We start from the raw sequence: 14,904 nt of genomic DNA, 5'->3' as shown, positions 1-14,904 counted from the left end.
ACACTCACTCACACGAACATGCACACGCACACACTAAGCAGACACACGTGTACACACACAAACACACACACACACAGTGAGAGAAACCTACCCACAGATTCACAAATGTGCACACTGGTCCAAATACAAGGTACAAATACATACACATCCCTTGAGACAGACGAAAAGGAACAAGGCCACTACTTTATTCTCAGTGCTGTGACAGCCCCATGACAGACAGGTTCTGTATTAAACTGTGCATTTGAATTCAAAACCATGTACTTTTCTGTGCGTTTTGCTATAAACCTGACATCAGGAAGGATACTCCCGGGAGAACAGATCATCTAAGCTTCCAAGTCTATGACTAAGATCACTCAAAGTAGTAGTAGAATGGTATTATCCCTGAAGAGTGGAGGGGAGCATATTTTTGTTCTTAGTCTATGTTTGACATCAGTACTTCCAATTTACTGGGGTCCGTATCTGTGATGGTTATGGCATCATGTAATCTAGGTCACAATATATTCCTCCTACTGACCCTGTCTTCCTCCCCCTCCTCCTCCTCCCCCTCCTCCTCCCCCTCCCCCTCCTCCTCCCCCTCCTCCTCCAACTCCCCCGCCTCATCCTCCCATCACAACCTCCACATAGGTACAAAGAAGCGGATCACTTCCTTTGATCACGCCACCATTACCGGGTTCTGCGCTCCTCGTGCCTGATCCCCCAGCATGTTCAATATTTAGAGATGAAAACAGGCGGGGAGCGTGGAGCAGTGCTGTTCTAGTGCTCCCCTCTGCTGTACTGGCCAGGCCTTGATCCACACCATCTACGCCACGACGTAACACCACGCTAATGAGCCTGCATTCAACAAGATGGTGGAGAGGACTTCAAAGGGGAAAGCACAAAAGTGCTTTATTTATTGTGCTCCCGTGATGAATTCAGTATGTTGTGTTCAGTAGTGGTGTTGCTACAATGACTGACACCAAATAGCTTTTCCCCTCGTGCGTTTTGTTGTGTTTTCTCTCTTTTTTGCAGCCTTTGTGCTCTGCCTTTCATTGCTGACAGTGGTGCGGCTGTGATTCTGTGTTGTGTTTGAATGCATCATATCAATTTGACCTGCCAGAAAACAAGCTGACAGGCAAGCTTGATTCCTTTGGCTGTAACTCCATTCTGAATGGCAATGAGGAATGGTTTCTCTATGTGTTCTGTGTGTGTGTGTGTGTGTGTGTGTGTGTGTGTGTGTGTGTGTGTGTGTGTGTGTGTGTGTGTGTGTGTGTGTGTGTGTGTGTGTGTGTGTGTGTGTGTGAGAGAGAGTGTGACTAACGACGTGTGTGCATGCGCGCACGCACGTATGGGACTCTGTCTCTATGAGGAAGAAATGGAGGCTGGTAAAATCTGGTCCAATTATGGGTTTTACGCAAAGAATCTCAAAGCGAGGACAGTAATTGATAGTGGGCTGGCTAATGCAGTCAGATAGTGTGGGAGCTGTGTTGGCAGAGATCAAGGGTGGCACGATGCTTTGATTTAGGAGCTGGGTACCAGAACAGCTGCAGAGCACGCACGCAGGACAAGCGAGCCTCTGCCCTCCCACACACACAACATGACGCTGGGCTGCAGAGAGGGGCATAGCCAGGAGGTCACTGACCCCCTGAACTCTCCCTGTCTTAACTGACACATGAAGACACTGAGGGATAAAAACACTCTAAACACACACAGGAGCAGTGGGCGGAATGTTGAAGACTCTGAAAGTTCCGCACTTGAGGCTGTTGAATAATTGATGTTTGGCTGGAAGCTGCCAGGGCGTGCATCGTAGCTTTCTAGCTCTCGTACTGACCTATGGCAGGCTGAGATGGCCCTAAAGGTCATAGGTCAGCGTTCTGACAGGGGCCCATGGCAGCAGGCATCTAAAACTGAATACAAACATCCAAAATGTTCATTAATGGCTCACAAACAAACACACACACACACACAAACTAATGAACTAAATAACTTTAATGACTGTTGTGGATTTGTTTTGAAGCATGGGCTCTCTATAGAAGGTATAGAGCACAGTCAGTCCAGTATAGTACAGTAAAGGCTAGTGTTGTTAATGAAGCACTGGAGTTCTCATTATCTGCCTGTAGAGAGAAGAATCTAAACCCTCATTAGTGGACCTTTACACTCCAGGAGAAACACAAGGAGCAAACACACACACACACACACACAAGACCAGATCCGAGCACACACGCAAATCTGCATGCATACAGCCACACAGGAATACAGGACACACACACACACACCGTATCACATTCTTTATACATGCACAAAACAATGCAGCCTCTCACAGGCACTTAACTACCACAATGTCTACAGCAAATAGCCCACATACAAGGGCCTAACATATACACATCATATAATATATACGACTAAAATGCTGTCTTTGTTTTAAAGGGGAACTTCAACAATGAGATAGTTACCATGAATTATCTTGTCCCACACACACACACACACACACATACACACACATACATATACACACACATACATTTACACACACACACACACACACACACACACACACACACACACACAGTGTTCCCTGCAGATTGAAATTAATGGTTGAATAAGGGGCTTTTGGGTGTAAGTAAAGGATTTAAATGAAGGGGTTTGCTTAAAATAACTGAGGGGTGGCAGTTGCACTGTAGGTGATGGATAGAATGAAGGGATGAATGAAAGAATTGAGGGGTTGAAAGGAGGAGTCGTGTGTGGGAATAATTAATGAACATAGAGATGGTATTTGCCAGATTGACAGGCTGTCACTGATGACTCATCCATCTCTGCTGATTCAGGTCCCAGGTTTCGTTTTTGTCTGCTGGCTTAATTCGGTTTAATCAGAGCTACCAGATAGCTGCCAAGCAGGGTGGAGAGATTGAGCTCTTTTTAATACAGAAGCATGTTCTCCAGAGCCTCAGACACACGACACATTAGCAGCCTGGCCTCTTGACATTCTCTTTAGCTAGCAGCCGTGTCATTCGCATTCAGTCTGGCTAGCACAAACAGACGAAAGCTAACCATATGTGGAGATGGGTATATTGCTGGATGTTTAGGGTTCATATCTAGCCTTGCTTGGTTTAGCGTTTCACTGCCAATAGAGCAGGGCTGTGTGACAGTCGTAAGGTCTGATTCTGCCTGGGAGACGCTGAGACTTCCACGACTGACGAGCTGTTCCCAGTGGACGCAAACAATCCAAGGTCCGTCAGTGCCAACCACTTTTGTCGTATGTGTTGAGTTCACATCCTGCCACGGCGATAGAGATTCTTATAGGCCCACCTCGGTCCCTCAGCTTGGTGAATTAACTGAATCACTGGGTGAGAGGGATGGCAAGCCTGCTAATCCATCCTTTGTAGGGGCTGTCGGTGAGTATTAGGCCGGACAAATGTGATTTATAATTGGAGCAGTGCTTAGTGACACTCCTGCCTTCAGAAGCTCCCCCATGTCCCCCTGACGAATCTCCCCCAGCAGACTGTCTGGGAAGGAGGGAGAGAGAGAGAGAGAGAGAGAGAGAGAGAGAGAGAGAGAGAGAGAGAGAGAGAGAGAGAGAGAGAGAGAGGGAGGGGAGGGCAGAGCATGTGTGGGACAAGATAGCAGGCAAACTAATGAATTATCTTGCGATGGGCCTGATCAATTTGTCAAATGAAGCGCTGTAACCCCGGCGACACACTCCAACACACACCCAAAGACTGTGAAATCAGGCCTCAGATAGACTGAAGCGCCTCACCGGAGGCACCCTTCCATGACCTGCTGGACTGGCCTGCTCGACTGCTCCAGCTGTGGGACTGAAACACTGGACCAGAGGACACAGCACATCAGTAGGAATCCCTCTTCCTCGTCTCCAACCATACCAGATCATGTCTTCCAGATTCTAATAGACTTGTCTTCTAGATCTGAATATCCTTCCGGGCAACATGAATCCTGTCTCAGCCAGTAAGACAGAGAATAACATAGTATACTGATAAAGCAGACTGTAGTGTAGCTCAGCATATCAATGATGTGTTGCAGAGAAGGGGAGGATGTTTCCACTCTAACTCAGCTGTGTATGATGCTGCAGTGAACATGTTTAAGTCTCATGTCCATACAATATTTCTTAGTTTGTTCCATACGCTGTAAACTCAGCAGGCTGGGTGGCAGCCTCTCACATGCTGCCATGGTAACTTATCCCAACACTTGATTTACACCCCACGACTGCATCCTGGACAAGCATCACCACACAGCCAGTCCGACAAGCATTTTTGTATCTTTGAGACAGATTAATTATTCAGAAAATATTAATAATCTACCAGCTGCATATTTCATGATCTTCACTCACTGGCATTTATGTGATGGAGAGAGAGATGAAGAGAGAGAGAGAAAGAGACAGACAGAGAAGGGGAGGAAGTGAGAGAGAGGGAGGGAGGGAGGGAGGGAGGGAGGGAGGGAGGGAGGGAGGGAGGGAGGGAGGGAGGGAGGGAGGGAGGGAGGGAGGGAGGGAGGGAGGGAGGGAGGGAGGGAGGGAGGGAGGGAGGGAGGGAGGGAGGGAGGGAGGGAGAGAGAGAGAGAGAGAGAGAGAGAGAGAGAGAGAGAGAGAGAGAGAGACACATTCCTGGTCTGGTCAAACGTTCATACGTCTTTATACACAAAGACAGGGAGATCAAGCCATGAATAATTACTACAGACTAAAACCTGTTCCTCAACCTAAACGTTCAATTGAATTATATATGTGTCAGTAAGTCAGTCTGGTTTAATGGTGGACGCAGAGTAACTGGGTTGGGTCTGCATTTGCCTGTTGAGCACAAGGGCTGAAGCACAGTACCAAGGCAACAGACAGGGTACCTGACCTACGTGAGCCCAGTGTGCTCTCTGCCTGGAGCCACCGTCCGTCTGGGGAGTCTACAGATTCCCCAGTCACAGAATGGACACCTAAAAACACACAGGGCTCGCTCAGGAAACCACACATCAACCATGTCACCTCCCTCAGTCAGAGACTAGGGGGGGGGGGGCTGTTGGAGACAAGGGACGAGGGATCATTTTTCCCCCTCGAGCCTCGTACAAATACATTTCGGGGGGGGGGGGGGGCGGGGAGAGAAGAAAAAAGAAAGGTGAAGACAAATGGCAAGCCAACTGCTTAGCCCCCCCCCCCCACCACCACCACCACCCCCCTTCTCCCCCCCCCAACCTCCCTGCCCACCCAACGTTTCATCGCGCCCTCGTGGCCACGGGGACAAAGGAGCAGCTTTCTCTGCGGAGGAATAACATCCAGAAAACTGAGCCTCCCCAACAATGGCAGCTTGTCGAGCCGGGCTCCGACTGCCGATAAATAATCCTGCCTTGAACAAAGCTGAGCAGACTCCCAGTCACAGCTCTACAAAGGCTGCAACACAGAGACATGCCAAGGCTTGCCTCGCACAAGTGAAGGAACACAGCGAGAATGCGAAGGAAAGAGAAGCAAAACACATTTCTTCTTACACAGGGGTGTGTGTGTGTGTGTGTGTGTGCGGGGGGGGGGATGTAGGCCTTGGCTGGGTGTGTTTGATCTTTTCGTGATGGTCCGCAGCGCTGCCAAGCCCCAGGAAAACTGGGTTACAGAACCGACAAACACGGCACGCTGGCGAGAGGAGTCATGCCAGGGTGCCCATTGCCAGTGATGGCAGAGGGAGATTGATTGTAACACACATCCATGGATGGGGCATGAGGGAGCAGTAAATGAGAGACGAGAAAGATAGAGAGATAGAGAGAGAGAGAGAGAGAGAGAGAGAGAGAGAGATAGAGAGAGACAGAGAGAGAGAGAGAGAGAGAGAGAGAGAGATAGAGAGAGAGAGAGAGAGAGAGAGAGAGAGAGAGAGAGAGAGAGAGACAGATATACAGAAAGAAAGAGGGAGGAATGTGTGTGTGTGTGCCGGTGCTTGCACGCCCCAGATGTCCAATTACACAGGAGAGGAAGCAAGAAGCCTACACAGTGTCTTCCTGTGGAACCATCTCCTGCTCGGCGCTCCGCTCTGCTCTCCAATGAGCAGATAAAGAGTCCAATCAGGGCCGCTAGCACAGCGAGGATATACAGCCCTGCCATGGGGGATAAATCTGGTCCTGCACTGCCCTGCCTTTCAAGCCCCATCCACAGAGAGGACACAGAGATGGAGCAGATAGCACAGAGGCTAAAGTTAGCTGGCACTATCTGCTACAGACAGTGAGGTATGAGGCAATGTGGTGTCACTCTCCAGTGCTCATGTACCTGCCCCTGCCCCGGCCCTCCAGGAGAACGAAAGCCCTGCCCCCTGTTCTCTTACACTCAGAGGAGCCGTTGTAGCTCTGTGCCCCACTCCGACTGTAAAACAGGGACGAAATGCTGAGTCAAGGCAGCAGAGGTTGAACATTGTAGAGGAGAAACGAAGAGAGAAAGGGGGTCAATGAAACTTTAATGGGAGGGAACAGTGTGTTAAAGGGGCTATAATCTGAACCTGCTCCTTCAGTCATCAATCAGCCGAGACATGAGAAAACAGGAGTGCTCTGACCTTGGGACCGATACTTAGAGAGAAAACTGCAGCTACTGTATGTCAGATACAGAACAAATGTTCTGTGAGAGTGTGTCTTGTGTATGGTTGTGCTGCATACCTGTTAGTGTGTGTGTGTTGTGTGCGTGTTCCATGCCGTTACCTGGTGACAGATCTCGTGCACCACCACCATGGTCAGCTCCATCTGGTAGGAGAAGGACGAGACCTCAGGGTCCAGCAGGATCTTCTGCTCCACAAACACACTCAGGCCCCAGTTCTCCATGGCAGCATACGGATGTTTGGGCACCGCCAGCAAGTCTGCATGCAAACAAGGAGATGGGATAAGACAAGACTCGATGGCAGACAGACTGCTCGACACAGACCAGAGATATCAAAAATGTCTAAGGCACAAAACAACCCACATTTTTCCTGAGGCACAATGACAGTCCTGTGTTTCACTCAGACTGCGAGCCAGCTGGATTAGTGTGACTCTCATGTCTAATCACTTAGGCTGACAGCAGCAGGAGCGAGAGGCTTCTGGGGAAGTTGATAGAGAGACTGACTGACTGACAGACAGACAGACAGACAGACAGACAGACAGACAGACAGACAGACAGACTACTGACAGGCAGATAGGTAGACTACTGACAGGTAGACAGGTAGACTACTGACAGGTAGACAGACTACTGACAGACAGACAGACAGACAGACTACTGACAGGCAGATGGAAACAGACTACTGACAGGCAGACAGACTACTGACAGGTAGACAGACAGACTACTGATAGGTAGACAGACAGACTACTGACAGGCCGACAAAGAGAGGCGAAGGAACGACAGCCATCTCTCTGGAGCTATTGTTTACGCTGCCAGGGTTTTTACACAACTCAGGATGGTGAACTAGGTGGAATGTTTTCAGTTTGAGAATGTGAAAAGCTTTACAAAACTGATTTGTACCTTGGAAAAAAAACACTCCTCTCATTCCCCCTTACCTCTCTCTCCCTCCCCCTCTCTCTCTCTCTCTCTCTCTCTCTCTCTCTCTCTCTCTCTCTCTCTCTCTCTCTCTCATTCTCTCTCTCATTCTCTCTCTCTCTCTCTTTCTCTCTCTCTCTCTCTCTGACTCTCTCTCACTCCCTGTTTGAGTTCTGACAAAGAGAACGAGAGAGAAATTAAAGGAAAGGAGAGGGCGAAGGAGCTGTCAGTGCCTGACTGATGGGGGACATTTCCTCAGAAGAAGGCATTTTAAAGTCGCCTTGATTTATAAGCAGGAATAAAAAGAGCATTTTATTTCTCATGAGTCAACAGGCACTAGAGGCCAGGTTTTTCTTGTGACAGGAGACCAGACTGGTTAGAGAGGGGGAAAAGATCAGTCAGACAGTGAGAGAGAGAGAAAGAGACAGACAGACAGACAGAGAAAGAGAGAGAGAATGTTCGGAAGCCTGTTAGACGAAGACAAAAAAAGAAAGACAACACACAAGGACGGATTTTGTTTTGTAAACTGACTCTGGCTGAGCTTGTCATGGTAGTGGAACTGCTACTATGTTATACGCCTTCCGTAAACCACAGTTCTAAAAAGGCTTCTCAGTCCTTCATCCTAGGGACTTAAAGACAGCTCAACACACAGGTACACACATACACACAGTCTTTCATCCTACCACCAGTTAGCTGTAAGCTTTGTGTATATATATATATATATATATATATATATATATATATATATATATATATATATATATATAATTTTCTTCCATGAAGGGGAAACAGATCAAATCAAATCAAATCAAATTTATTTGTATAGCCCTTTTTACACGCAAGCATGTCACAGAGGGCTTCACATACGCCCATAGAACTGCCCCTCAACCAACCTAAACCCTCAAGGGGTAGGAAACAGGTAGGTAGTCTTGTATGTTCATTCTCTTCCCAGTTTGGTAAAACAAAATGTTTTTGATCCAGCCCTTATCTCTCCCAGAGACGACACACAGCTTGCCTTAACACCCAGGTACCATACATGCAAGAAGCCTGGTGTTGAACACGATTACGAAGGGGAATAGGAAAAAAACGCTAGACGCACGCTAGAACATTTGCATAGAACCTTTAAGGTAAATAGCCAATAGGCTCATGTATTGGTGCTAAGCTATCACTTAGTATTTCACGAGAGACAAGAGCGATGTGTTGGTTGTGCATGAACACTATGTGTTTTTGTTGGGCACAGCAGGCTGCATGCAGAGAAAGAGGTAGAGTTGGAGCGAAAGAGAGATAAACAGAAGGAGAGAAAAAAAGAAAGAGAGGCAGAAACAGGAAGCGATAGAGAGAGAAAGAATGAGAGACAGACAGCTGGTTTCGTGGTTTAAAAGATTTAGACACTGGAACGTTCTAACTACAGAGGGACCCAATGAAACGCGTCGGTTTGGTTTTATGAGGAGCGACTGCGGCTTTCGGGAAATGAAGCGAGGAAAGAAGGGAGATGGGAGCGAAAGAAAACGACAACATGTGGCTCGAAACAGCGATCATGAGAAGTTAACCAGTTGTTCTATCAAATTAGCTCACCGAATGAACTAGTTAGAGGGGGCGGAGCAGAGCAGAGCAAATATGCCATAATTGACCGTATTAATTGTGATTTATGGGTGAAGGACTTGACAAGGAAAACCGATTAGATTTGTTATTTGGGCCAACAGTCACAAGGAGACGTTGCATGGTTGGAAAAATGTTCCAGGGCACCTAGCGAGGGTTCTAGCTCCCTGAGCTAAAGCCAAGGCTTCTTATACAGGAGAACTGGATTTGATTGCCTCCTTGATCAATATTTTGGGAAAAGCTATTCATCAGAAAGATGACCATCTATCTGAGCCACAAGTTAAGCCACAGTTAAATTGCAAACATGTTATGGCAACAAGCACCTATCATTCCCTCGGTATAACAGTTAGTCATCCAACTTCCAGTCTTTTGTGGTTGGTCTGGCACAGACACAAATTATGCACTAAGAAGGAGCCATGGCACACTCGTGATTCCAGGACCTCTGCGAGAGGTGGAACAGGGTGGGCGTCCGACGGCTGAGGCAGCGATGAGGGGATGGAGGGATAAAGGGATGGAGGGATGTTGTTGCAGAGACAACCGAGACCTTGAGACGGAGGAGAGAAAAAAAGGATGGAGGAGATCAAACAGACAAACAGCAGGGAGAGACTCTTCCATGTTACACAACACCAATTATTAATACAGACAAACACACACACGCACGCACGCAGTGCAGTGCATCGAGGGTGAGAGGAAGCTAGCCTATTTTTATAGAATAGGTTTTTGGAACCTTGCATTAACTTCTCTCCTCCAGCTTGTTTTCAGGACAGTCAATTCTGTTGAAAGTGGGCCGATAGAGAGTGTGCGTGTGCATGTGTGTGTGTGTGTGTGTGTGTGTGCGTGTAGAGGTAAGGTGGGGGTTGAAACCACAGCACAGCATGGGTTTGACTGCTTGACTTCCTTCAGTTCTCTTCCAGTCAAGGATAGATGTGTACAGTATGTGCTTGCAAGCGTGTGTGTGTCTGTGTGTGTCTGTGCATGTGTGTGTGTGTGCTCGTGCATGTGATCGCGTATATGTGTGTGTGACAGACAGAACCCCTGTGGCTGTCGCTCAAGTTAAAGGAACTTAAAAGAGGATAAGCAGCCCCACAAACCATACCACCTCACCTCTCTCTTCCCCAGATGTAACCTCCACCCTCCTCCTCCCAACTCCGTCCCTTCATCCCTGCTCCACACCAGAAGGCCCAGATGAAACATCACTTTCCTAAACTCTCCATTACCTTCCCCAGCTCCTCCTCGGGACATTCCATTAGTTTCACCAGCACCCCAGCCCTGAGTAAACCCAGTCCATTAAAACAGGGTGTCTGCCCTAGGATTCAGCCGCACCAGACATTGTCCCGTCACCCTGGCTGTCCGACGCATGGCTGAGTCTGTATGCACACCAGGACAGGTTGGAGCTTAGGAGCGCAAAGCTCATCAGTGTTGGTGTACGGAGCTGCAGGAGATACGACAGAGCAACTTTGCACGGTCAGCACAAAGTGGAGCGTACTTCTGAAGACGCACGCCGACTCATTAACTGAATCATCAGAGAGAGAGAAAAAAAGAGAGAGTGAGAGAGATAGATAGGGCAAGAGAGAGAGAGAGAGAGAGAGAGAGAGAGAGAGAGAGAGAGAGAGAGAGAGAGAGAGAGAGAGAGAGAGAGGTAAAGAGAAAAACAAAGGAGACAAATCAGATGTCCACGTCTAATCTAATGCTGGTTGTGAGGATCAACTGGCCATGTTAGCAGCTCTATGACAACATGGTTAGGCCACTCCACTGGGCACACGTGTCTCTGGGGTTATGGAGGTTCACACACACACACACACACTCACACAAACTGGCCAAGAGTGTCCTAGAATAATCTATGCTCCTCCAATACAGTTTTACTGACTCTTTCATATATTCTAATACCCCCAAAAGGCCTGTATTTGAAGCTTTAGATCCATTCTATTGCCCCAGTGGTCTGTAATAAGTCCTCTAGGGGCTAAAAGCCATATTACCCTGAGCTCTATTAAAAGTAGCTTGATGAGCTCCAGGGTTACTGTACCTTTAATTACCCTGGCCTGATCCCAGAGAGACCTCTTACAGCAGAGCAGAGCAGTGTGTGTGTGTGTGTGTGTGTGTGTGTGTGTGTGTGTGTGTGTGTGTGTGTTTGTGTGTGGGTGTGTGTGCGTCTGTGTTTTGACCACCAGGGCAGCCCAGGGGTCTGACTGGGTCTCATTCTTTATTAGATTAGCTCGGTTAACGACCTGGGAGACTGCTTGCGGAAAAGATGTTACTGGCTATCCACATAAGATCACCTGTGTGTGTGTGTGCAAGACTGTGTGTGTGTGTGTGCGTGCGTGCGTGCGTGTGTGTGTAATAAAAGTACTAGCTTTTGCTCTCCATCTTTCCTCTGTGAATGTCAGCCCATGGCTCTTGCCTTCATGCAACAAACAACCTCCACAAACATAACACACAACTTTGATATTCTTGCTGCATCGCTTCACAAGACCAAACTACAATCCATGGTGCCGCAAAAGTAATCTCTCTGAAAGTTAACCCATGAAGGCCTCATCCACCTTATTGACCGCACTGTTAAACATCAATACTTTTCTGCTATTGTGGAGAGGAAAGACAGAGCAGAGTGGTGTTCTGGGCTGCCTGAGGGCCTGCCTGGAGCCTGTACTGTGAGGTTGGGTGTGAGGGTGTGGGTGTGCTATGTGAGTCTGTGTATGGGTGTGAGGGTGTGGGTGTGTGCTTGTGTGTGTGTGTATTAGAAGAGAGGAAGATGAGAAAGAAAGAGAGAGGGAGAAAGCGAAATACAGTTTCAATCTGGACTGTTTACTTCCCCTCGTTCCCTCCTGACCCCCCCACCCCCCCTCCAGGGGGCCCTCCAGTTTGAGGAGCAGTGATGAGAATCAAAGGTGTTAGAGAGAGGGTAATAGCATAATCTAATCTACCATGTAGGCCTAAAAACCACTAATACCAACTCCTCTACATCACTCCTGGCTGCAGGCAGCATTAGCATGCACTGGCTGTACCCTGCCTAATATCCTTTATGATTGCAGGTAGAATTACACAGCGGCTTGGTAATGAGTATCCCTACCCTCACACTACCAACCTATCTGATCAGACCAGCAGCTCTTGGAAACCAAGATATTACTTTCATAACTTTGTCTGATAGAATCACTGTGGTGGGGCTGTGCATGCAAATGGTAAATCTGTTGCACTGTGTGGATGGCAATATAAGTTTAGAGGGTTTTGTGTGGGTGTCTTGCATGTCTGTTTGTGTGTGTGTGTGTGTCTGTGTGTGTGTGTGTGTGTGAGTGTAATAAATGCGGACTAAGCAATTAGTTCTTAAAAGGAATAAAGTGTCTTAACTGAACTTCAAAACATAACTCTTTATAAAGAGTGTAAATCTGTCAGACATAATGATTTCTACATCTGGGATTAGGTCATCTTACTGGGCAGCATCAACACACTGTTCTTTATTAATCACCCCATTCATAGTTTTATTCCTCAATCTGTCATCTCTCCATTTGCCAAATACACACACACCACACACACACACACACACACACACACACACACACACACACAAACACAAACACACCCCACCCCATTTGAGTAGCCAAATACACACAGAAATAAACACAATCATCATTAAACGGGGACAGCTGTGCCCCAAAACAGACGTTAGCTCAACAGCAGGAAAGATGAGAAGCCCCATCGAAACATGAAGATGAAAGAACCATCAGAAATAGACAAACAAACCCATTTGATGAGAGACCGCGGGGACTGGCTCTAATGGAATCCTCGAAAGAAGTCCTCTCAAATTTAGGGAGTTGAAAAAGAAAGGGCTTTCAGGCCTAAAATAGATGGTGTATGCAAGAGTATGTCAGTGATGTCATCCCACACACCCCTCCTGAACTCACTATTACTGTAACAGGGGGGAGAGGAGGAGAGGAGATGAGAGGAGGAGAGGAGGAGAGGAGGAGGAGAGGAGGAGGAGAGGGGAGGGGAGATGTATCTATAGTATTCACATGCATCCCTTAGGATTTTCTTTTTCCTAACAGTGGATATGAAACCCTTTACATACAGGATAGAGTGCATCTATCCATCTATGGGTCTGTGTAACTAACGAGCTTCGTCACCCTCTCCCTGCTACACTGGGTAATATCCTATTATATCACAGGCCTGCTATTGGCTCTATCACAAACACAAGTCTGGCGTCTTCTATCGATCTGGCTGTCTATCTGTGAACACGGCTGGTGGGTTATACATCAGACAGTCAGCAGCCACAGGTCTGCAGCGCTACGGTGGCCCAGAGGGAACTATAAGACCCAGACCCACATCCTCTGTTGATGGGATCCATCTTCCTAACAGATCATAACTGTCTGCCTCCACTTTAATATCGGTCTGTAGGGCCCAGGTTGCCTACCAGAGCATAACGCTCAGCGAGGACACTTATTTGGTAACCAGGGAGGTAAGGGGAAGAGAGAGAGAGAAAGAGAGAGAGAGAGACAATCAAATCAAGAGCAACACAAATTGATGTTTAAAGTCTGTATGTTGTGTTGTCTATGCGTGTTTTTCTGCTCTGGTGTCTGTGGTTTGCATGAGAGAGAAAAAGAAAGAGAAAAAGGACATAGAGAGAGAGAGAGAGAGAAAGAGAGCAGGAGAGAGAGAGCGTGCTGAGATTGAAAGAGGTGAATGATAGCAGAATGAAGTTGTGAATAGAATGTGAGACCAATCTTCAAAAGGTCATGCAGTACTTATTCAGCGAGCAGAGCACAGTTCATAAGCCTCAACACTACCTTCCTGCCAGGCTGAACTAACACAGGCAGCGGGGAAGGGAGGGAGAGAGAGGCTCACAGAGGGCTGACAGAAAGGGTGAGAAGCGGACTAGATGGAGAGAGCACAGCACAGGCCCCCTCGCTACCTCACCACTTGACTGAAGAAAGACAGAGGGGTGGTGAATGGAGAGATCCAGTATAGTATCTATAACATCCCATTGCTACATTAGTCACAATGTCTCTCATCACTTTGTGTGTCGGCTGCAGCACCTATTTCCCTCCATCTCCACATCATCCAGTTTATATCTCTCCATCTCTCTCTTGCCTCCATGTCCACCTCCGCATCCTCCAGCCTCTATCTCCATCTGTCTCTTTCCAGCCTCTATCTCCATCAGTTTCTCTTTGCAGCCTCTATCTCTCCATCACGTTCTCTTTCCAGACTCTATTGCTCTTTCTACCACTCTCTCCCCCCTCTATCTCTCCCTCTACGTTCCTCTTTGTTCACCACGTTCAAACCAGTGATCCACCTAAAGACATCAGAGGTGACAACGTCCAAATGTATGGAGACGAGCACAGTCTGCCTTTGAACCCTCTAGCCAGCCAATCAAATAGCTTCCCCCTGCGATCTTTTCCACTGCTCTGCTCCATTCTGTTGTGTTCTCTGTGGAGTCCAATGGGCTTCAACAGCACCCACGCACACACCCCAGGTGACAGCGAGGCGAATGTGATCGGAGTGCCCTGGCACATGCACACACACACACACACATCATGGAAAGGTTTAAAACATGATTAGAAAGGCCCCAGTTTTCAGTCTCTCTGTCTCTCTCTCTCTCTCACACACACACACACACACACACACACACACGCACACACACACACACACACACACATGAGAACACTGCACTAACACAACACACCATGTCCTTTAAGGCAGCGCAAACTCAAATGTGATTTTATCCTTGTGTATCGTCACACAGTCTGACGCATTCACTCACAAAAACACACGTACAATACACACACACACACCTACACACACACACTCGTACACACGTGCACACAGACCTACACACAGTCAGAGGAGAGATGCTTTCCCATCAGTTTCATCTC

The 14,904-nt window shown here is 47.7% G+C and overlaps 1 protein-coding gene across 1 annotated transcript in view; it reads right to left on the bottom strand.

The window, feature by feature from the left end:
- Positions 1 to 14,904, bottom strand: part of LOC146276446 (thyrotropin-releasing hormone-degrading ectoenzyme-like) — an 87,478-nt gene that overhangs the window by 47,100 nt on the left and 25,474 nt on the right. Inside the window, exon 4 of the mRNA XM_084702010.1 lies at positions 6,640 to 6,794. Coding sequence (XP_084558136.1) covers positions 6,640 to 6,794 — 155 coding nt within the window. The remainder of the gene's footprint in view (positions 1 to 6,639; positions 6,795 to 14,904) is intronic.

This window comes from Hypomesus nipponensis, chromosome 7 (genome assembly GCF_054491055.1).
Source record: "Hypomesus nipponensis isolate SF chromosome 7, ASM5449105v1, whole genome shotgun sequence".
NCBI classification, from domain to species: domain Eukaryota; kingdom Metazoa; phylum Chordata; class Actinopteri; order Osmeriformes; family Osmeridae; genus Hypomesus; species Hypomesus nipponensis.
This window is presented reverse-complemented; position numbering and strand designations above follow the sequence as displayed.